At 45.9% G+C, this 23,162-nt stretch overlaps 1 protein-coding gene across 3 annotated transcripts in view; it reads right to left on the bottom strand.

Annotated features, from left to right (window-relative positions):
- Positions 1–941: 941 nt before the first annotated feature.
- Positions 942–23,162, bottom strand: part of Mipep (mitochondrial intermediate peptidase) — a 114,066-nt gene continuing 91,845 nt past the window's right edge. Inside the window, exons 20-22 of one of the 3 annotated variants that reach the window (XR_003844398.1) lie at positions 4,811–5,987; positions 1,621–1,687; positions 942–1,001 (exon numbers count right to left, since the gene is read on the bottom strand). Coding sequence is in view for 2 of the 3 variants with exons in the window: in XM_029541846.1 (XP_029397706.1) it covers positions 5,890–5,987 (98 nt within the window). In the remaining variant the exon portion in view is untranslated. Of the gene's footprint in view, positions 1,002–1,620; positions 1,688–4,208; positions 5,988–23,162 lie in introns of those variants that run through there. The other 2 variants (XM_029541846.1, XM_021203395.1) reach the window with 2 other exon arrangements.

The raw sequence follows: 23,162 nt of genomic DNA, 5'->3' as shown, positions 1-23,162 counted from the left end.
TGTATTCTTCACATCTCAGCGGTGGCTCCCAGGGGACCTGGAAGGCTCGCTCTCTGTCTCTTTGTCTCCACTCATCATAAAAGCTTTCTTCTCTCTCCCATCCAGCTGGCAGAAGATTAATCGGAGAGCTTCAAAACGAGGCCCTCCCCATCGCAGGCTCCAGCTGCAGGCTTCCACCTGGTCTCAGGCTGTGCAGTAGCTCAGCGAGTGACGTCATAGCAGCTGGGGATGACTGGGTCCTTTCTGGACCCTCTGCATGGAGACTTCTGGGTTTGGGCAGGATCTGGGTGTGCTGTGTTCTTGGCCATAACAGCTTCTTGTACCATCAGAACCTGCAGGCCAGAGTCCCCTAGCCCTTTGATGACAGCTTATCCCTGCAGCCCTGGGCAGTACTCCGTTGTCACTGACAACAGAGGGACACACCAATGTCCACAGAACAGGACTTCCCCACAGCCAGGGATTATCACACTCATTAGGCCTGTTGTACTCCTAACTTGGGGCTGGCAGAACAAATCAACGACTTTCCAAAAGTCCCAGAAACCTCTGTCCTGATTTCCTAAGGACACTTCCTGGGTGCTCTGCAGCCCGGAGGCTTGGCCGCAGCCACTCTGGATGAGCAGTGAGGAGGGTGGACACATGCTCTGGGCTCAAGTGGATGTTGTCAAGGCCTGGGGAACTGCAGCCTCTGGCAGCTGCAAAAGCTCTTGCCCCGCACCTGAGTTCTAGGTTCATGAGGAAGAAAGATCATCTCCGTGACTCCTGGCCTCTGTCAAGATACCTGTCATATGACTTCCCTCAGCTATCTCCTGTAACTGCCCCTCACTCTATGCAGGCTTCCCCCAAAGAGAAGTCACTGTGTCAAGGGGTGTTCAGGAATAAGGTACCCCAGCAGGGCAAGGGTTCTTGGGATGTACAATTATCAGGATGGCAATCTCCCAGGAATAGTCTAGAGGCCTCAGTCTTTACAGGAGGAGGGTAAGGAAGAAGGGCTCCATTTCCCCCTAAAAAAAGAATAAGTGATCTGGGGTCAGAAAATTCCACCCTAGATTTGAGCAGCAGCACTCTGCCCACACATTCCCACCAACCATTTGGGACTACTGGTCTCCCTCCCCTACAGTCGCTCCCCATCCCCGATGCTTGCTGTGGGTTTTTGGGAGCTGAAGGCTAGCACATGGGAAGTCTTGGGTAAATTCCTCTCCTACCCCCTCACCATGTTAACAAACATAACTGGACTTTACTGCAGATGAGACATGGTCAGCTCCTAAAGTGACTTGAGTGCTATAGAGAGAAAGACACTGGCTCTTAGGAGTGAGTGGCAATATGGGGACATCATTCTCCCAGCTACCATCGACTGACTCTACTTAGCTCCTCATGGAGTAGAAGGGCACCCATCTGTTCACTTCATTGCTGTCATCAATAAATTACACGAGACACTCAAGACCATATTATAAAATAGCTTCTCTGTTAGATGATGATGAAGTATCCTGAGAGCATTTAAGGTGAACCAAGCTAAGCGGGGATGCTGGGTAGGTGGTGTACATTAAATGCCATTTCTGCTGAAGCTATTTCAGCTTACTATGGGGATATGGGGATCTATACCCATAATAAGTCCAGAGGTACCTGTGTATTAATCATGGGGCAGGGCCTGGGCTTCGAGTCACCCTCTCTGGAGGATTGTCACGGGGACCTGTGGGGCAGAAGGAGCAGTAAGATTTTAAGAGGCTGTGCTGGGACCTCAACTCACAAGTTTAGACTGGGGTCTGGCTTCATTCTCTTCCTAGATAACAATTGAATGCCACCAGCCAATGACCTATGGAGACTGTATTGTTTGGGGGAAATCATCTATCTGACCTCAAATATTTTAGATGATTCAAGAGTTCCAGGAATGCCTGCCATGTAACTGGGAGGTCGTTTCAGAGCTTAAGATCAATCCTGCTTTCTCTTCTCCCTATCCTCCTGGCTGCTCCAGGCCACCACCCCCCACCCCACCCCCCAGAGGCATAAATAGGGCGAAGACAATTTGTGCTGCAGACCTGCAATTGTGAGCGCTGCCTCCTTTGCTGTGGGTAAGCAGTTTTCTTTTTATTTGTTGATTTATGAGCTACTTAAAAACCAAACATGTCAAAATTAGATGGGACCCAGAAATAACCTACTAAGAGCAACATTTAAGAAGTGATAAAACATGACACGTTGGATGGGACCCGGGAATAGTGACAGAAGAGCAGGATTTGGCACGGATCAGACGATGATGCTATGCAGTGATACCCTGGTTTTACCACATTTGCAAAGTTTCGAGTTCTGATCTCCACTTGAAAACGTTTGGTCCACTTGGCCTGACTTCCAAGCTTAGTGATGGACTCAGTCTCACGCGGTGAATATTCAGAGGTGGGACACTGAAGCGACAGTGTTCCTTCTTTGCTTTCTATTCAGTAAGAGTGTGACTCAAGGCTCCTCCCTCCAGCTTCCAGTCCTGCCTGCCCTCTTCATTGTCCATCTATTCATCCCCTTGGAGAAAATCCACTTGGCTTTGTCAACTGAAGCTTCTACTGGTGACCATGGAGGCTGCTGAAGGGTAGCCAAAGACTGCAGGCTCGGAAGGCCCCCCTCTGATTCAGTCCCAGAGGCAGGAGAGACCTTGCAAAGGCCAGGCACATCTCACAAGGTCTCCTGCACACCCTCTGCTCCGTTTCCCAGACTTTGAAGCAGCTGAGAAGAAATGAACACTCAAGAGAAGAGATTCTTCTTTATATTTTTTTCAGCAGAGCGGAGTCAAGATTTAAGTGTAGATGGCCCCAGTTTAAAAGTGGTTTATCTCAAGATGGCTCAATTTCATGATGCCACATAATATGATTTTGAAACGGACTGTGGGATTCTATGTTCAAACCCTTTCTCAAACTAGACATAATCCGTCCAACTTGCTTTTGACGTTGGCAGAAATTGTGGGTCCCAGCCAGCTGTAGAAAATGCTTCATCAAGCTGGGCGTGGTGGCACACACCTTTAATCCCAGCACTTGGGAGGCAGAGGCAGGCGGATTTCTGAGTTCGAGGCCAGCCTGGTCTACAGAGTGAGTTCCAGGACAGCCAGGGCTATACCCGTCACCAAACATTACCTTTTCAGGCCTGTCACTACGGAGCAGGGGAAAACGAGCGTCTTACAGAGTCAGGAAGAAGATTCAGAGGTGAGCTCTGTCAGGCAGAGTGATCTTAATTATCACTGAGGCCTAGGCAATGGTGGCAACCTGGACAAGCTGCTAACAGGAAGCACATGATCTTGATCCCTCACTGGTCGGTTCTTTCTGGAATAGCTCTCCCACAGTTCATCTACTGCTACAGAAACAGGCTGTCTGGTTACCACCCACTGTCAGCTGACAGAGCCTGGGATCACTGAGAGGCAAGTCTCTTACATATTTGTTGTTCTTCTTTTCTAATTTTAATTGAATCACTGCTAATCCATTTTTAAAACTCTTGGAACCATATTTTAATACCTAATTTGTGTGTGTGTGTGTGTGTGTGTGTGTACTGGATAGCTTTGTGTCAACTTGACACAGCTGGAGTTATCACAGAGAAAGGAGCTTCAGTTGGGGAAATGCCTCCATGAGATCCAGCTGTAAGGCATTTTCTCAATTAGTGATCAAGGGGGGANGNNCNCTTNTGGGTGGNNCCATCTCTGGGCTGGTAGTCTTGGGTTCTATAAGAGAGCAGGCTGAGCAAGCCAGGGGAAGCAAGCCAGTAAAGAACATCCCTCCATGGCCTCTGCATCAGTTCCTGCTCCCTGACCTGCTTGAGTTCCAGTCCTGCATCCTTTGGTGATGAACAGCAGTGTGGAAGTGTAAGCTAAATAAACCCTTTCCTCCCCAACTGCTTCTTGGTCATGATGTTTGTGCAGGAATAGGAACCCTGACTGAGACAGTGTGTGTGTGTGTGTGTGTGTGTGTGTGTGTGTGTGTGTGTAGGGGGGCACTATCAGGGACTTTTATCAGGAATAAAACAATGATGGTCATTCCTCTACATGTCCAAATTGAAACAGAAACCTAAACTAAAACACATCCCACACAGAGAAAAAAAGGATAATAAAATCACATTCTAGGGTGTTGGTGCTTTTCTTAGTCTTTGATGTGTGACTTTCAAAACAATTAATACCCTAGGTCATTAAAATATACATTTCCCTTTTTTTTTTTTTTTTTTTTAATAAAAAGGAATTCTCCACACACGTACACCTGAAGGATTCACCATGCCTGACTCCTTTGCTGGCATACACAGGCTAATCCCAGCCCCGGATCATCTCACTCCACAGGGTTGCTGCATACACCTCATGTGGAGTCCTTCATCATGATTTTCAGTCAGTTATAGCAACCTTGGGCGGGCCATCAGATCCCGGTGTGGAGATGGTAGTCATTGATTCCTAGTTGAGCCCTTCATAGTTATGGGGTGAGGGATGACTATCTGGAGGTACCAGTGTATGGTCTGTGGGATGGACAGTTCGGGAAACTGCAAAGACCAAAGCACCGAGAAAGTAAATCGACAGGCCCCAAGAACCAAGTAGACTGGGGGAAGGGGCATTTTATGGGACCCCAGGACCTTCCCTTTTCCTAAATCCCTTCCCTTCCCTCTCATTGGTCCTCCCAGCATCCTCCCTTGGACTGGCTCTTTCGTCCTGTGGTTAGTTACTAGCTGTAGCAGTTGTCAAATGCTCCAGGAACCAGAAGAGGCTCTCCCCAATTTGCCTAAATTCCCCTGACTATCCCACACTTCTGTTAAAACTAACACAGAGACTTGGCACCCTGGGGACACCATAGAGCCTGTTACACACCTCTTCAGATGGCCCTGCAGCTGGCTGGCTGGCTGGCTGGCTGACAGGTTGATGACTCCCAGGACATTTCCCAGAACAGAGCTGGCATGTGTGAGGACGAGCCTACAAGGATCTGATCTTCTGTTAGCCAATCAGATAAGGAGAATAAACAGGGTGGGATGTGGCTCCACATCTGCCAGGCACTGGCATTGCAGCCCATTCTGTCACCAGCAGCGCCCAACCCTCCTCTTCCTGCTCTGATTGCTTTCGGCAGACTCTAAACAGGCTCTGGGGTGCTTCCTGGGGTTGGTGTGGAGAGAGCCTTGGATTGGGAGGCTCAGTAAGACAACACCACACCATCCTGGCTGTGGGAAGCCCACCTCAGTGGGCCAACCGCTCTTCTGCATGAATCCAGAGTTGGATGTGCACATGAGGGCAGACGAAACGGGTGGGTGGTTCATGAAGGGGCCCAACACAGCAGGTCACTGAAGACATCTCTGGGCCTCATGAGCTTCTAGGACACTCCTAGAGTATGAGGACGTTATCTTCACAGTCAAGATGGCAAAACCTACATTCAAATCCTCCCTGGTCTGAGCCGGTCTGTGAAGAGTCTAAACACCTTGGAAAGACTGTTTATATCAGTAGCAATACTTGGGACTGGCTTCTCGGTTACTGTAGCTGACTATCCAAGAGACTAGGGTAGAGGTCTTAAGAAATGGTAGTGTTCCTTTAAAAAAAATAGGTGTGTTCTGAGAACTCTTCAAATTGTCCTAACTTGCAACAATTTAGCATTCCACGGAGTTTCTAATGTATTCAATTAAGAGATCAACAGAATGGCTGCAGTCTGGACACAGCCACCCCACAGGGAGCGGTGGTACTCTATAATTAGAAACTCCTGTGGTTCACAGATACACTAAAAATTCTTAAAACTCTGCCAAGCAGGTGAGACACAGTGTAATTAAAACATACTATTTATTCTGAGTCCTGTCAATTTAAGACTTGTCAGAAAATGTTTCCGCAGTGACCGCTGAAGCTGGAGTGAGCTTTCATAGCTGTAGGATCTGGTGACAAGGTTCTTATCCACGTGAGCCATGCTGCTGCTATTTAGAATCCAGGAAGAACGTTTCAAAGTCCAGATTCATGTCAGACACAAGGGCATCCACAAAGTCATCGATGGAAGGACACTTCTGCAGCATGCCTGTAACCAGAGCATCAAGACACTCACATTAGCACCCTGAGACACCAGGGGCAGGACAAAGGGCCACCTCCACACTGGGGGACACTGACTTTTAAACCCAGAGGTCTGCTCTATAGTCCCACCACAAGAGGACAATTCATAAAGCCACAGGGAGCCTGTGACCCGAAGCTGTTCGTGACTTTAAAGCATTGTACTCTTTAAGCAGCACCTGGCTGAGTGTACTGGCTAGTTTTGTGTCAACTTGACACAGCTGGAGTTATCACAGAGAAAGGAGCTTTAGTTGGGGAAATTCTCCCATGAGATCCAGCTGTGGGGCATTTCCTCAATTAGTGATCAAGGGGGAGAGGCCCCTTGTGGGTGGGTCCATCTCTGGGCTGGTAGTCTTGGGTTCTATAAGAGAGCAGGCTGAGNAAGCNAGGGGAGGNAAGCCAGTAAAGAACATCCCTCCATGGCTTCTGCATAAGCTCCTGCTTTCTGACCTGCTTAAGTTCCAGTCCTGCATCCTTTGGTGATCAACAGCAGTATGGAAATGTAAGCCGAATAAACCCTTTCCTCCCCAACTTGCTTCTTGGTAATGATGTTTGTGCAGGAATAGAAACCCTGACTAAGATACTGAATAACTTAGGCCCAAATGCATTTCCCAAGAATTCTGTTCCTGTAGATATTACTGTCCCTTGGAATTATCAGATTGAATTTTCGAATAATTGCTAACCAGAATAATTTAAAATTTAAGTAGGTTGAGTTTTAAGCACATTCCATACACTTCAACCCCACTGAGGTGTTAATTCTTGTAGAAGTCTTGTATCTGAGTCCCTCCAAACTTCCCTCATCCGCAGAAGGGAAGACAACTCACATCCATAGAAATTCTGACGGTCCCAAGAGGGTACCCCAAAAGATGCCCCACAAGTAAGACACACTGATGGATTCTGCTTCTGTGAAAATCAGAATGGGTCTGGAGAGAAACAAAGTTGTACAGGTGCCATAGCAGTAGCCTTGGGAACAGGGTCTGAGGGAACATTCTAGAGTGATGGTCCTGTTCTCTAACTTGGTAACAATTCAGGTTACACTAGTGTTAAATTAATCAAATAGAACCTAATAGATGCCTAAAAAATTTTACCATTACCTAATACCAAATGGCCAGCCTTGAAGACATACATACAAGTAACATTATACAGACTGAATGGGTTATATTTAGAAATATATGCATATAATATGCATATATGTATGTAACAACAGTGGGAAAAAAGAGGCCATGGATTTGTAAGAGAGCAAGGAGAGTATACAGGAAGGTTTGGAGGGAGGAAAGGAAGAAAGGAAGCGAGGGAATGGCGTAATTATATTATAATCTCAAAAAGAAAGAAAGAAAGAAAGAAAGAAAGAAACATTTAAATAATTACCAAAAGAACACTTAGTTAGAAACTTGTGCCTTTTAGAGGAGAAGCGCAATACTGGAATCCTACAAACGTGTCTGTTGCCCACTAATTTGTCCAGGGTACAGGGTGGGGCTGGATGAGGTCTCAGGAGGATAATTTGAGGCTCTGAAGTAGAGCAGCAGCGGACCAGAAGGGGATCTCAACTGGGCACAGGAGGAACAAGACTGTGTGGACAACCACGGGCCAGTGTGGGCGGCAGAGAACCGTCACTCGATGATGTCTGGGCTGCAGTCAGCAGTGAGAAGAGACCTGGGATTGTAGGGATGGGTCAAGGTCTACAGACAGGAACGAAGTCATTCCGCATGTGATGTACGCGGCAAGAGACACAGGTAAGTAAAAACTGCTCCCAACACACGGAGTCTACTAACTAGGCCGGTGAGGCTGAGAACAATAATAGTATTTTCATTTTGAGCTTCAGATTAAATAAAGTGTTTCTACTCTTTCCGGTTCAGGCCCCATCTTGAGAAAACAGGGACAGAGAATTACACGGTGACGCCATTACTCGTACAGCTTGAAGCACCATTTTCTTCTTTATGGATGAAAGCAGCTACTGTGCCTGTCCAGCTGTGCTGTTAGGGCAAGCATCCTGATCTCCCAGGCCACTCTGGTAGCATCTTCTGCACTGCACCTTCCAGATGCAGGCAGTGCCATAAGCAGGCACCATCTGATTGGACAACAGGGCAGAGCTTCCCTGGGTCCCAGGTTTCTTGAAGCAGAGCCCGTTTGGTGAAAAATCTTTAACATCGTTTTCAATCAATTATTACACAATTTTCTTTTAATATCCGAAACATTTCTATAATTACATGGCTGCTTGTTTTTAATTAAATGACTGTAACCGTCAGAGGGTAAAACCATTTATTCAGAGCCAACCTACACAGGTAAGTGTGACCCATTTACTCAGAGCCAACCTACACAGGTAAGTGTGACCATCCTGTGTCTTTGAAGTGGTTCACTTCAACTCTATAACCTGCCAGCATAAGTGTGACCTGGCCTCATCCTCGGAACAGAGATACTCAGTACACACCCTGTGCCAACTGCCTGCCCCATACCATTCGTGCACCTCAAACAGTGCCTGTGGCAATGAGAGGGGGGGAGGGAGAGGGAGAGGGAGAGGGAGAGGGAGAGGGAGAGGGAGAGAGACAAACATCTTGGTTTTTCCTCAAAAATATCTTGTGAGAGCTAAATGGTTTGGTGACTTTGTCTGTCATGTGACTGTTGAAGATGAAAGCGCAGGAAGGAAGAGCCCGGGACTTGGAGAATCAGGAAGAGTAGCCTCTGGGTACACAGCAGTGCCAGTCAAAGGACCAAAGAACAACCCAAGTGCGTTACAAGTATCAGCATGACCTGATTCCACATAGAGAATTAAAGACAAACCCAGTGTTTCAGACAATTTCACAAATGAGAAAAAACGAAGTTGGCTCTTACATTTATCGGTCCTGGTTAGTTTTTAGTCAACTCAACACAAGCTAGAGCCATCTGGGAAGAGAAAACCTTAACTGTTAAAAATGCCACCGTCAGACAGGCCTGTAGGAGAGTTTGTGTGTGGGGGGGTGGGGGGCACTTTCTTAATTAATGACTGACGTGGGAAAGCCCAGACCACAGTAAGCACTGTCACTCCGGAGAGGCATAAGAAAGGCAGATGAACACGAACCAGAGGAACAACAGATCAGTAAGCGCCTTTCCTCTACCGTCTCTGCTTCAGGCCCTGTTCTGGGTTCCTTCTGAAGTTTCTGCCTTGACTTCCCTTCACGAAGGACTGCAGGCTGAGGGGGAAATCAGTTTTCTTCCCCGTGCAGTTTCTGTTCAGTGTTTCACCCGCACAAGAGAAAGCAAACTCAAACAGTATTGATTTACCTATCTACCTAAAACTCAAAGAACACTTGGGTTTGAAAAAAACTGTTGTCAAAAAACATTCCCCATCGTCCTTAAGTCCTCATTTGGGAAGGCTGGCAGTAGCTTTGTAGTTTCCCGGAGACCCAACACAGGTCTCTGGAAATCAGCATGGGGATACGGATGCAAACAAGTAAGGGCTGTTCTGTGTTCACAGGTGAGAACAGGAAAAAGCCAACGGCAAGAAAACAAGGTCTAAGCGCATCCAGACACACACGGTGCCTAACAGTTCACACGAGACAACTGGGGCGTTAAGTCTCATGAACCCACCTAACTTCAAGGGTCAAACAACAGCCAAGGAGCCATTAAGCAAGAACATTTTAACTTATTTTTCTCCTTTTACTGAGAGGCAAACTGGCCAACAAAAGACAGTGTAAGGCAGAACACCTGCAGCCTCGCTGGCCTGCTTCTAGTACTTTAACAACTTTGAAACACGGGCCAATTATTCTGGGCCTAACTAAATGATTTATAATATTAAATTGATTCTAGAACTGTGGCCAGGCGTGGTGGCGCATGCCTTTAATCCCAGCACTCGGGAGGCAGAGGCAGGCAGATTTCTGAGTTCGAGGCCAGCCTGGTCTACAAAGTGAGTTCCAGGACAGCCAGGGCTATACAGAGAAACCCTGTCTTGAAACCTCCCCCACCACCCGAAAAAAAAAAAGAACTGACTGTGGAAGCAGGCAGGTTTCCAAGTGACTGCTGACTCTGGGCTGGAAAGAGCAGCGGCAGAGGTGGCTCACAGGAATACAGACCCAGCTGATGCAGACTGGGACGGCTGGGACGGCTGGGACGGTGAGGGGACAGCCATTCAGGATGGAGTGTGCGCTGAGTGCTAAGCATGGCAGTAAGAGCTTTAACTTCCTGGCTCTTTTTTTTTTTTTTTTTTTTTTAAAAAAACAAACCGCATTTTATTATTTTTAAAAAGGAATTATTCATTTATAGGAGTACACTGTAGCTGTCTTCAGACACACCAGAAGAGGGCGTCAGATCCCATTACAGATGGTTGTGAGCTACTGTGTTGTTGCTGGGAATTGAATTCAGGACCTCTGGAGGAGCAGTCCCTCCTGCCCTCTGTATTTTGTTTTTAATGTTTTTAATTGAAGTGGAATTGCAGTGTGCCCCTCCCTCCTTCCCTCCCCCTAACTCCTACCAGTTACCTTCCCTTCCCTTAAGCCTCTCCCTTGTCCCCTCCCCAACTCTTACGTCGTTAGCCTCTTTTGCTTTGATTATATTTGTTATTCACATACATGCCTATCTTTATGCACAAATCTATATCAGTAGGACTTGCTGAGTCTGCTTTTACTGTGTTTGGTTTCAAGACTGAGTACCTACCACAGAGACAGGCCTCTCAGTCAGAGGAGGGGCCGTCCAGTTCTCATGGTTGTTTTCTTGAACTCTGGGGGTCTGATCCTATAACACACATTCTTTAGGCACTAGAATACAGTTTTCACGTTCTCTGAGTTTGGGATATAATATCCGTCCTAAGATATAATATCCGTTTGGATGATCAGCATCCTTTATGTGATAAAGCCTAAATGTATGGAGAAGTCCTGGGCGCCTACACCTTGATGTTGCGCATACCAACAAACCCACTGTTCCCAGCCAGAGTGCCCAGTAGGTCTGGGCACCTACACTGCCGCTCCAAGAAGCATAGTGGGAGCAGTCAACTGTGACTGTTTCAAAGGAGACAGTGACAGAAGAAACTGGTTTGTGTTGGCTGAGGAGCATCCTGTAATGGCCAAAACGGTTCTGCCCAGGCAGTGTGTGACTGGAACAGATATTCAGTCCTTGACCCAAGCCCTCTTCCCATCAGGACACATGTTGAATGCTAGTTTGTGGTTGGGACTGTATTCTATGTACTTGGGGAGGAAAAGCGCCTGGTAGTCCTGACCTTCTAGGTGTTTCCTGGGTGGCCTCATGTATCTGTGGCAAGTCCTTGTGATAGAAGCTATTTATACATGCATGTATACCTCACCAAGAGAAGTCCTTATTACTCCAGGACAAGGTAGAGAGTGTACGTCCAAGCACAAGCCCATGACTGTACTGAAGAGTAAATATGTAGAGTTAGATCTAGCCAGATCTTTAAAACACCAACCCTGTTGTGCCTGCACTCTTTAGGCCCTGGCCAACATGCCCTTCTGGGTGCACGGCTAATGCTGCTATTTGCAAACATGGCTGAAAGCAGCTGCCTGGCAGCTGGCATGTGTATGCTACTGAACCAGTCAGCCCTGCAGAGACAGAGCCTTGTCTGGCTCCTTTACTAAGTGCCTGGGGTGAAATGGTTTGTGGATGGGTTAGAGAATGCAGGGGATTACCAGCAATTAAAAACATCAGGATTTGTTTAAGCCTTGAAAGAGAAGTTAAAGAGTTACATCTCCCTTTTGAATCTAGTTCATAGATTGTTCAACACCAAACAAAGATGTCCAATAAAATAAGTGTGTGGTTATGTTTGATAAAAGTTCAGTGAAAGACAAAGAAAGATCAACGAAGAAACTATAAAGAGAAACTCTGTAAGGGGTTTTCCATATACTTGCTCATTCATTTTTGATATCTATGCCAGAGAACCCAGGGTGAACTAGAGACTAACAAATAAATCACCTATAAGTTATTAGGAAGACATTATATATAAAAATTCTGAGACTGTCTCATATAAATAGTGGGTTTTAAAAGCTGAGACCAATCTCACTGGTGTTGGTCTGGGAAGGCAGGGAGATGGTGGCCAGAGAGTAGTGGGAGATGGTCAGGCATAGCTCAGGAAAACATGGGGTGGGGTTGTCTCCATAGACACGGGTCCTCCTAAAACTGGTTCTGTGCATATAAAGCCAGGGCAGGGACATTTTCTGTTTGTGGGCTTTGCAGTGCTGGAGTGTTAGGGGGTGGGTGGGTGTGAATTCCCAGGAGACAGAAGACCCTGGAGCTCTGGATCTGGAAGATAGGCAGATGATGGCCTGATAAACCAGGGGCGCCAGTGATCAGGACAAGTAGCCCACTGCACCCTACAACTCACGGCCGGTTAAACTCCATCAAACCAGGTCCTATTTGAGTTGTTAGGGACAATCAATCTGAGAAACTGATAGGAGCCTCAAGCTCCAAAAGGAAAAGAACCTATTCTGCTCCCGGGCCAGGAGGTCAGTTATAAACATCAATCCAGGGGCTACCATGCAACTACAGAGGTGCCGTGCAGGGGCCGAAGAGGACTCCCCTGGCATCACGTGGCATTCTGTAACTCAAGATGTCAGTCTGAGTCTCCCTTTCTGACTTGTGTAGGTATTTTCTTTTGAAGCATATGGAAGAGGAGAGCAGAGAGAAAAAAAATACATCCTTCCTTTCCTAATAGACTTTGGAGGTCTCTAAGTAGTGTGTTCTGACAGTAGAGTGAACATAAAGGAAGCATTGAATGGTCAACTGGATGAGGGTTCCTGGACCAGGCACCAGATGTCCCTAAGCGTCCATCCTGTTAGGAGTGATCTGAGGAAAGGCAAAAGTGCTGGAGATTAAGAGCCTCAACGTTTATGAAACTGGCTTAGGGTCACCTACTTTGCTAGACTGTTACACAGATTAAATAAGATGGTGTTTAGTGTGGGGAAAATGCTTAGTAACTGGTGACAGTAACCCTCAGCCTCAGGGGTCTAAAAACTGCTTCCCAGTTCAGGAGCTGATGGACGAGGCTGCTTATTAGTTTTGCACAAACTGAATTCCAGGACACTGCTCTGTGATTAAGTATTTAGGTTATTACCACAAAACTTACCATCACAAGCTAATTACCCAGCGCATGAATCATTGCTTATTTTACTTTTTTCTGCTTCTTGCCATCTGCTTAAAAAAAAAAAAAATGCGATAGCTAATGCTTAATAAAGCAAGCAAGCAAAGGTGTTACTAAAATCACTGAAATTGCTGACCCGATACAGCTATATTAAGGTTCCTTAAAAATATTACTGGGGTGATGAAAAATTCTGGAAACAGACCCTAGGGACAATTAGACAATCTTGTAAATGCAGATCCTTTTGAATAGAACACTGAACTGACTAAAATGGTAGGTCACAGATAGGTCAGGTGACACTAGCGTGAGGACACAAGTTCAGATCCTCGGCACACACAGAAAGGCCTGGAGCGGAGGCAGTGATTCCCTTTCTGAATGGTCCAGTTTCAGGTTGGTGAGAGACCCAGTCTCAAACAATGAGATGAACTGAGGATGAGGAAGACAGCTAACATTGGCCTCTGGCTCCTGCTCATGTGTGTACCCCACCCCACAAAATCACACACAGCGATTTTATGTTGTGTATACTCGACCACAGCTGAAACAGAAGATCAAAAGCGCTACCGTGCAGCATGTGGGATGTCCGATGTGGTGGTCCAGGTTAAAATGCTAATCGCCATCTACAGAGGAGAGTACCTTCAAGAGACTCAGGAGTTCATGAGGAGGTCTGAAACCCATCCTCAACACCATGACTAATTCTAAAAATCCTCTGTAATAGTTAATGGCTATTTTTTATGCCAAAATAATTATATGTGCCAAACTCAGTTCAGACCAATTGGGAACGATAGCTACAAAGGCTGCCTGACGCCCGAAAGATGTTTAGCGACTTTTTACGAGATTGGAATTCCCATTCCAAGTCTGTCTCTCCCAAGCCCCAGGCAACTGTGTGGCTCACCTTCCCCACTTTGAAGTTCTTCCTTGCTACACGGCTGTGGCTACCCACACCTAAGGCTGAGGGTGGATCCCATTATCTCCCATCAGCTCTGGAGGAAACTGCCAGCAAGTTCCTCCCTTCCTTGGAACTGAAGTCTGGCTGCTCCCTCAGCTGTCTTAGCTAGCAAGCATCTGTGGCTTTTCAAAGAGGCTGCCTATCTGAGCTGTGCTTCAGTGGAGCCTGGGAAGAGAAGCAGGCCAGCAAGCACAGCCCCGATGAGAACTGTGTGCACACTAGCTGGGTCTCATTTCATCATCAGATAGAATCATTCTACTCACAATTACACTTCTAGGTTACAAAACATCTTGCCTTTTCCTTTTGTAGCTCAATGTCTTCCCGAGGCCAACATGCCCACACATTAAGTAAAGACGAACCACACCCTCTTAAAAAACTCAGCACCCGTGACAAAGAAAAAAAAAACAAAAAACCCAAAACCTTCAGCCTCGGCCTTGAGAACACAGGTGCCCCCTCTCGTGCTCTCAGTTTTGCCTCCCACACAGCCCTTGGCTCTTTCTGAGGCTATGTTGGGTGAATATCTGAATAAGGAAAAGTGAAGGATTCTATCTACTTGGCTATTATGCCATCTGCCTCTATTGCTGAAACTGCCATAATCCTGTGCTCTCAGCTCTAGATCTGGTGTCCTGACACACGTCTTCACTTACTCCTGCTTAAAGCTGTTCAAGAAGAAGCGGTTCCTGCCAATGACCATGTTTAAGACCTGCATCTTGCATTCATACTTGGCAGATCTGATTTTACTGTAAGGTCGTTTCCCTGTTGGTAAGGCCAGAGAGCTGTATCTTTTGCAGCTGGTGTACCACTTCGCAGACTGGTCTCTCCGAGAGACTCGACAGCACCAACTTCTTTAGCATCCGTGTGTTTCTGATGATGCAATTCAATCACCAAAAAATTATAAAGGAATGAGGGGAGAAAGTACAGCAGAACATGCAGACAATGACTTCCATCCAAGGCCAGGACTGCCTGGTATAACCTGAGAAAGACGCTGAAGGAATTACCAGCCCACGTGAGATGAGTCAGTGCCCCAGTTGAAATTCAAGTTCGGTCTTTGCTACCGGGTGACCTCACACAAGTGAGTTACTAAGCACCCTGGACTGCTCAAAGGATTAAACACTGAATGCAATGCACATGGCACCCGGCAAATCAGAGACCCCAAACACAAGCTTTTAGCTATAGTTATTGCTACAGTTCTCATCACCCTTGTAACTCTCTCTTATACATTAAACTCTAAAACACAAAGTCAGACCTTTGCTAAGATCCAACAGAAAGCATTAATGTTTGGACAAACCAATACACAAGAGCATGTGTTATTTTTATGGAAGTTTCATGTCAATGTGAAATGTGTGTGCATGATGCCAATTTCACAATCTAAATTCATTATCACTAATGTTAATCCAGATCAGTTTCCTTTTAGATCCCTGAGAGACTCACATACAGGATACAGTGCTGATTGCTAAAGGACATTTTCCCATTTTGATGCTCTTTGGCGACTTTTCCAATAGGAGATGGCTAGCAAACGGTAGCTTCAATTATTTTTTAAAGAATTATTTTACTTTTAATTATGTATGTATGTGGGTCTGTGTGTATGTGTATGAGTTCAGGCGAGTGAGGAGGCCAGAGGCATTAGAGTCCCTGCACTGGAGTGGCAGGCAGTTGTGGGCTACTTGTCATGAGTGCTGGGAGCCACCTTTAGGTTCTCTGCAAGGAAAGGATTGGCTCTTAACTGCTGAGTCAGCTCTGGGCTGCTCAGTTCCGTGCCTTTGGCTAACATCTACTCTAACTTCTGCACACTTGGTTGCAGGTGAGTACTGCACACTTGGTTGCAGGTGAGTGCTGCACACTTGGTTGCAGGTGAGTGCTGCACACTTGGTTGCAGGTGAGTGTTCCCAGTGTTCTGCTGGTGGGTCCCCAGCACTAGTCCACCCAGACGCTCAAGGCCTCCAGAGTACTGGGCAAGGAAACTGGGCCTCCAATCAGAGCGCCACACAAGCGACGCCTGATTTTCTAATGGCTGCAGTCCAAGTGCATGGCCCTAACCTCATATTAAGAACAACAATGGGAGTGGGGGGATAGAGGGGGACGGGTGGGGAGGAGCTGGAGAGATGGCCTCAGACATTAAGAGCTCACAACCATCTGTAATGGGATCTGATGCCCTCTTCTGGTGTGTCTACATGCAGCGACAGTGTACTCATATACATAAAATCTTTTTAAAATGTATTTTTTTAAGTGACAACTGGAGCTTGGCCCAGTGGTGAACAACTTTAATTCCCACACTTGGGAGGGAGAGGCAAGTGAATCTCTGTGTGAGAAAAAGAGACCTTATCTCACCCCCGCCCCCCCAAAAAACCCACAAAACCCAATACCATCTGGAGGCTAGAGAGATGTCCTATTGGTAAAATGTTTGCCAAAAAGCACAAAGACCTAAGATAAATACCCAGGACCTGGGGTATGTAAAACCTGGGCATAGGGGCATGGGCTTGTAACCCTAGCACTGGACAGATGGGCACAAGAGGGTACCTGGGGCTTGACAGCCAGTCACTTAAGCTGGTTTAGTAGAGAGCCCTGTCTCAAAAAGGTGATGATGTGATGAAGGAAGACACCTGACAATGACCTCTGCAAGCCTCATATACTTTTACATACTCACAAACATGTATTATGTATATATACATTAACAAACTATTGTTAATGTTTTATGATGTTCCCATTAAGTAATCAATCCATGGAAACTTATTATCTATGAGCTATTTTGAAAATGTATACACACATCTCAACACGTTTTAAACAATGCGTTGACTTTCGTTATGTGTGTGTGAGGGTACAGCACAGCACACACTTTGAGGTCAGAGCACAACTGTGTGGAACTGATTCCTTCCTTTATGGCGGACGGCTCAAGGTTTTGAACTCAGGTCACCAGGTCTACAACAGCAAATGCCTTTACCCACTCGAGCCATCTAACCAATCCTACCCATAAATTTCTGAGAGAGAGTTTCAGTATCTGTCTTAGCCTCTTGTGTGGTGGAATTATAGATATGTACCACAATGTCTGGCACTTACATTTTTTTTTTTTTTACAGAGGACATAATGAAAAAAAAAGAACATTGGTATACTTTTCTGGTTGAATTTGCTTGCCAGAAGCTATTTAACTTAACTGGGGATATCTCAGTTCTGAAGTGAAGCTAAACTCCAGACTCTTTTCTGAAAAGTTACACAAAGGAAAGAGCTTGAGCAAATTTATATATCAAATAGAATACCAATACGACAGCTTACTGTAATTCAGAAGAACTATCAAAGGAAGCAACAACTACTAAAAATCAGAAGTGACAACTGAGCTAAAGAAGGCAAGAATGAGGGTGTCATTTCAAAAAGGCAGTAGAAAGGTTGTCCTCTTGAAGTCAAGGCAAGCCAAGTGCCGCGACTGTATGTTCCTGCAGGATATCCGATCATGCTGTGAACATCCTGCTTCCAGTTGTGGTGTGGCCCCACCCTTAGCAAAACGTTTAATCCCTCTGGCTGGAATACTGATATGCCCTAAGTACACACCTTTAATTCTAAACAATGAAGGTAAGGTTAGTTTATAGAAGGAAGCACCCATGTTTGAAAGTGATGTCTAACTGGGTGGCAAATAAAGTCATAAATCAGAGGAAGATTTGACAGAATAGAATATTCCCAACTCTCTTGAGAACAGACAGGAAAGAAAGGGTAGTTAAGAGAGCGAGGGGTGGGGGTGAGGGTGGGGGCAGTTTTACCAGGACAGTTATAAAGAGATTGGCTGTAGAGAGAGAACAAGCTAGATGCAGGTGAAGACAGAACATGCCAGAGAATGAGAAGGAGCCAGAAGATTAGAACACACTGCCAAAGTTAGTTTGAAGCCAAGCAGAACAATTCAGTCAGAGGCCTAGAGAGAAGCCAGACTGAATCAGTCAGCTTGGAGAGCAGTTTGAGCCAGAACAGTGGAGTTGAACTAGTCAGCCAGAGTCCAGAAGCCTTGAAAGCAGTAAGCCTCATGCTAGCTCACACTTGGGGGATGTGAGGAAAGGGGAATAGTCGTTGCCCAGGAGCTCCCCTCTATATAAGGTAGAAATGAGTTATCTAGAATTCATCAGGGTCTTTGACAGCAACAGATCTGGTTGTGATCTTCTGCAAAGTTTTCTCAAGGTGTCTGCGAATGTTTGTGGCTGTTGCTCTGTCAGGGCAGACTGGCTGGCAGTTTGACTGACAGCTCTTTTGCTCCAGGCAGCAGAGGAGAACCCAACACCCGCTACTCAGGAGATTCAAATGGCCCGGTCCCCCAATAGATTTTTCTTGTTTACAGAAAACACACATCAGAAGGGGCACTTACAATACAAACAAAAACAATATTTGTTAATACTTACAGCACCATCAAACAATGTTAACACCATAGTAGTGCCCAGCTTGCACCAGGGAGAGATGGCTCTCTCTCATTGGTGTCAGTCTCTAGGGTTCAGTTTGTGATTGCTCAGCCCCTGTACTTAGGTGGGACATCACAATGGCAGGAGAGGGTGGTGGACAGCTGTTCTGTTTACTGCATGGTACCAGAAAACAGGAAAAAACAAGCCAGGGTCTGTGCTATCCTCCCAAGGAACCACCCTCTGTGACCTGCTTCCTGCAGCTCCTCAAACAGCACCACCAACCAGGACCAAAGCATGCAAGCAGGAGTGTGTGTGTGTGTGTGTGTGTGTGTGTGTGTGTGTGTGTGTGTGATTTCATATTTCAACCTTAAAGTCATATATTTAACAAATCTCTACTGGAGGCTATGATCTCACTGAGCCATAGGATAGGGCCGTAGATAGGATCAGGAGCGTGACGTCAGTTTAGAACTCAGACTTCACTGAGGGCAGAGACCATGATAAACCAATTTGGTGAACTGATATACATTAACATTAAGTCAGAGTAAACAGGGTAAGGTGGTTCAGAGATAGGAGAGACCTCTCTCACTACAGAAAGAAGAGCAAGAGAGCCTACGTAAACTTCTGATCAACTTACCACAAATCATCAGAATGATTTATATCTAATGTTAGTTTTGCTTGAGATGATGGAAATTTTTCAAAGCACCTTATCCTAGCCAGGCATGTCAACAGCCACCTGCATCCCCACTATTCGGGAGGTAGAAGGACTAGCCTCCAGGCTAACTTAGGCTACACACTAATACCTAGGTAAGAAACAAAACCACTATCACTAACATCTTACTCTTCATGTTTAATCTCTCTCTGTAAGGGGGTTTCCTCAGTCACTGACACTCCAGGGCAGGTCCTCTGGAGCCCAGGCACTGGGCCTCTGAGCAAGTTCTGGCATCTGCCTCCATCCCCGGGGGCACAGATGCTGGCTCAGACAGGCAGAACTTGTCATATGCTAATGCTTATCTCTTCTTGAAAATTCCACTTGATTAAAAAAATTAAAAAGCAAACAGACACTAAAAAATAAACTTCGGAATAGTAACCATGCAAAGGCAGCATGTGCCCACTGAGCCTGCCAGCTTCCTGCCACACAGTGCCAACATTTGGGGATTTACCAGGCTGCATGATTAAAAGTTAACTGCATGTTTTAAAAACTGGAAATAATAACTACTAATTTTCCATGTTAAAGAACATATAAAATGTGTTTCCTAAATAGCCACATCTATATTTTGACAACAGGGAAAATCAATCAAGCTGCTGTTGAGTGATGCCTGTTTACTTGACTTTCCAACCTTAGACAGCCAGGCCCTACTGATCCTTGACGGTTGTCATGTACAAACGACACCAGCAGCAAAGCCACACAATAGGCATGCCTGGTTGTTAGTTAGGTGAGTAACTGTCTTCTCAGACAAAACCAGAAAAACGATGCTCAAGACCTGGAGGATGCACTGCCAAGGCATCGAACTTTTAAGGTAGACCAACCAAATCGCACCAGTTTGAGAAAGTGTGCCATCTCATCAATGGCACGGTGTAGCTAGGAACTGACCCTGACTTCTGGAAAAGCAGGTTCACACTGCCAGCACTGTCTGGGCAGAAGGGCTTCTGAGAGCAATGCCACCTGGGCTCCTTCAGCAACACAGGAGTTGAAACCTCTTGCTTGCCGCTTCTTGCTCTGAACTCCACACTGTGACCAAACCTCAGGGCATCAGAGCGGGCTTTGGATTCTTTGTCCCCATTGTAGCATCTACACATTACGCTCTGCTGGCCACTGTATCCCATGATTCTCAGCTGCTGAGACAACATGATGATCTCTCCAGGGTTAAAGCCTGGAGCTTAAAAAATCCCCACAACATCTCACTCCCTCACTCCAATGAAAATCACAGGACACACTGAGAACATTTCATGAATATTTTTCAGTTCGTTTCTTGCCCTCCAAATGTCTTTTCTCCTGGCACCCGTAAGTGTGACGACAGCCAGAGGGTTATTTAACTTAACCTTTGCCATGGCCCTCTGCTTAGGCGTGTCTTTGACAGCAAGGGACTATCAGAAGCAAGTCTGCCTTCAACACTGTTTGTGGTTTCTGTCCTCAGACAATGCCTGAAGTCTCCGCAGAGTCTGCAGAGCCCTGGACACCTGGTGTCTCCTCTTCCTAGCTGCACTCGTATCACATTACTCTAATAGAATCTATACGCCTACACACACACACACACACACACACACACACACACACACACAAGTCTGTGGTGGTTTGAATATGCTTGGTCCAGGGAAGGCACTATTCGGAGGTGTGGCCTTGTTGGAGACATTGTGTCACTGTGGCTGTGGGCTTTAATACCCTCATCCTAGCTTCCTGGAAGTCAGTCTTTTTCTAACTTCCTTCAGATTAAGATGTAGAACTCTTAGCTCCTCCTGTACCATGCCTACCTGGTCATTGCCATGCTCCCACTTTGATGGTAATGGACTGAACCGCTGAACTTGTAAGCCAGCTCCAATTAAATGTCATCCTTATAAGAGTTGCTTTGGTCATGGTATCTGTTCACAGTAGTAAAACCATAACTAAGACACTGTCACAGCAGTAATGGCTGCCAGGAAGCAAAGAATGTGGCCCTATCTCATAGCCTCAGTGTAATTACGAGCAGGTCATCAATATTTACTCAAATCTAGAAACATGTAGAGTCTCCATGTGGTCCAGAGCTAGCCAGTGCCCTGGTGGTCAGCATCCTGTGCCATAATCCTTGTTACTGCTAAAAGACCAAAACAGAGTGTAGCTGATGAAATGTGTGCCTTGTTCCCATCACCTCAGTTTATAGTCCAGTGCCCTTTTTCTGTCCCAAGTCCCACCCAGATACCCTGTACTGGTTTTGTCTCTGCAGGATCCTCTGTCCCTTCTTACCCAAACCTTAACAGCTCTGCTGAGTGCTGCTTAGACATGAGGTAAAATGATTTCAGTTTCAGTTATGTCTACTGATGATTGGATTGAGTATGTGATCTGAGGACAGAAGACCATGGGGGCAGCGCACCTCTCCTCACAGAGACATAGGACCATGGGGGCAGTGCACCTCTCCTCACAGGGACATAGGACCATGTGGGCAGCACATCTCTCCTCACAGGGACATAGGACCATGTGGGCAGAACATCTCTCCTTACAGCGACATAGGACCATGGTGGCAGCACACCTCTCCTCACAGGGACATAGGAGACTCACAACTTGTCACTGCCAGCCATTCCTCACCAGTTGGATGGATGCCATCTGCCAAGCTCATAAGAAAGGTTCCACCTGTGTCTCTTCCATAGTATTGGGAGTGGGGCATGAGCGGGTTCACACCACACAGACCAAAGCTAGGAGAGGGGCGGATGGCAATTACTGAGAGAGAAGCTACATACTTGCTGAGAATTCCTCTCCATGGGAAATCTATCTGCTCTCCCCACTCTCTGCTCCCAACGTCTGTGCCGGTGTGTGTGTGGCACGAGCCACGTGAGTTTTCTGGAGGTGTTTTGCATAGCTGCCATGGGTGTGCTCTGTGAGACGAGGACCACAGAGACTTCATCCCAGGATTGCTTCTTGCTGTTGATGTGCCCTTCCTACTACTATTACATAGTCTAATGATTCCTGAGCATCAGCCCACACTACTGGGAAAATTTCCTGCAGATCAATATAAAGGTATACTTTCTTTTTTTTTTTTTTTAAAGATTTATTTATTTATTATATGTAAGTACACTGTAGCTGTCTTCAGACACTCCAGAAGAGGGCGTCAGATCTTGTTATGGATGGTTGTGAGCCACCATGTGGTTGCTGGGATTTGAACTCCGGACCTTCGGGAGAGCAGTCGGGTGCTCTTACCCACTGAGCCATCTCACCAGCCCCAAGGTATACTTTCATATAATAATGATGCTCAGATGAATTAACAACTTCACAGAACTCCTGATTTGATTCAAATAGTTTTAGGAAAAAAGTTTAAGAACATGGTTTTAGTTGTTTTGCCACAAAGATATAACAGAATTAGAATCAAGAACAGAATGTGCCCCCTCCTCATAGAATAGTAAGTAAAGGCTGCATTATAAGGAATACAATGAGCTTTCATAAGTTACACTAATAAGAGAAATAGGCTTGGGGCTGATCTGTGATCAAGGAAAAACATTCATCCTAGGTAAGGTCCAAGGATGAAGCCACGGGTATGCGTGATGATAAAGCAAGGCCATGGGAAACTGTTGCTGTGAACTTATAATGAGTTTACAGAATGAAGCACTGTTTTGGACTTACTATTGACATCCTTCCTTAACTCCCTTTTGTGTAACATTTCATCTGTGAGGTAATTTTATAAAGAACTTTTGTCTAAGAAGCTATAAAAAGGCTGAAACTAAAAATAAGGTATGTATATCTTATATACATACACATATACCTACACACATATGTATATACACATGTATGTATGTATTTAGGTATTTGTGTACGTATATAAGTATGGATATGCACTTGTGAAAATGAATGAACTGGTAGTTGGGCCCACCAAGTATGTGTGCATGCGTGTGCACTTGTGTGAGACTTTCTCTCTATCCTTTGCTTGCCAGGCACTGCAGATCCCAGATAATTGAGTTTTGCTCTCACCAGCACTATCAGTATTGGTCATCTGACCCCAGCTGCTGATGCCATACCTTGCTGCCTTCCTCAGTTTACCTGGATGCTGAGCTGGCTTTTGACTAGTGTGGACACACAGATTCACATGTGAGGCT

Source organism: Mus pahari, chromosome 8 (assembly GCF_900095145.1).
Source record: "Mus pahari chromosome 8, PAHARI_EIJ_v1.1, whole genome shotgun sequence".
Taxonomy (NCBI): domain Eukaryota; kingdom Metazoa; phylum Chordata; class Mammalia; order Rodentia; family Muridae; genus Mus; species Mus pahari.
Note: the sequence above shows the minus strand (reverse complement) of the source record. Positions and strands in the feature narration are given on the sequence as shown.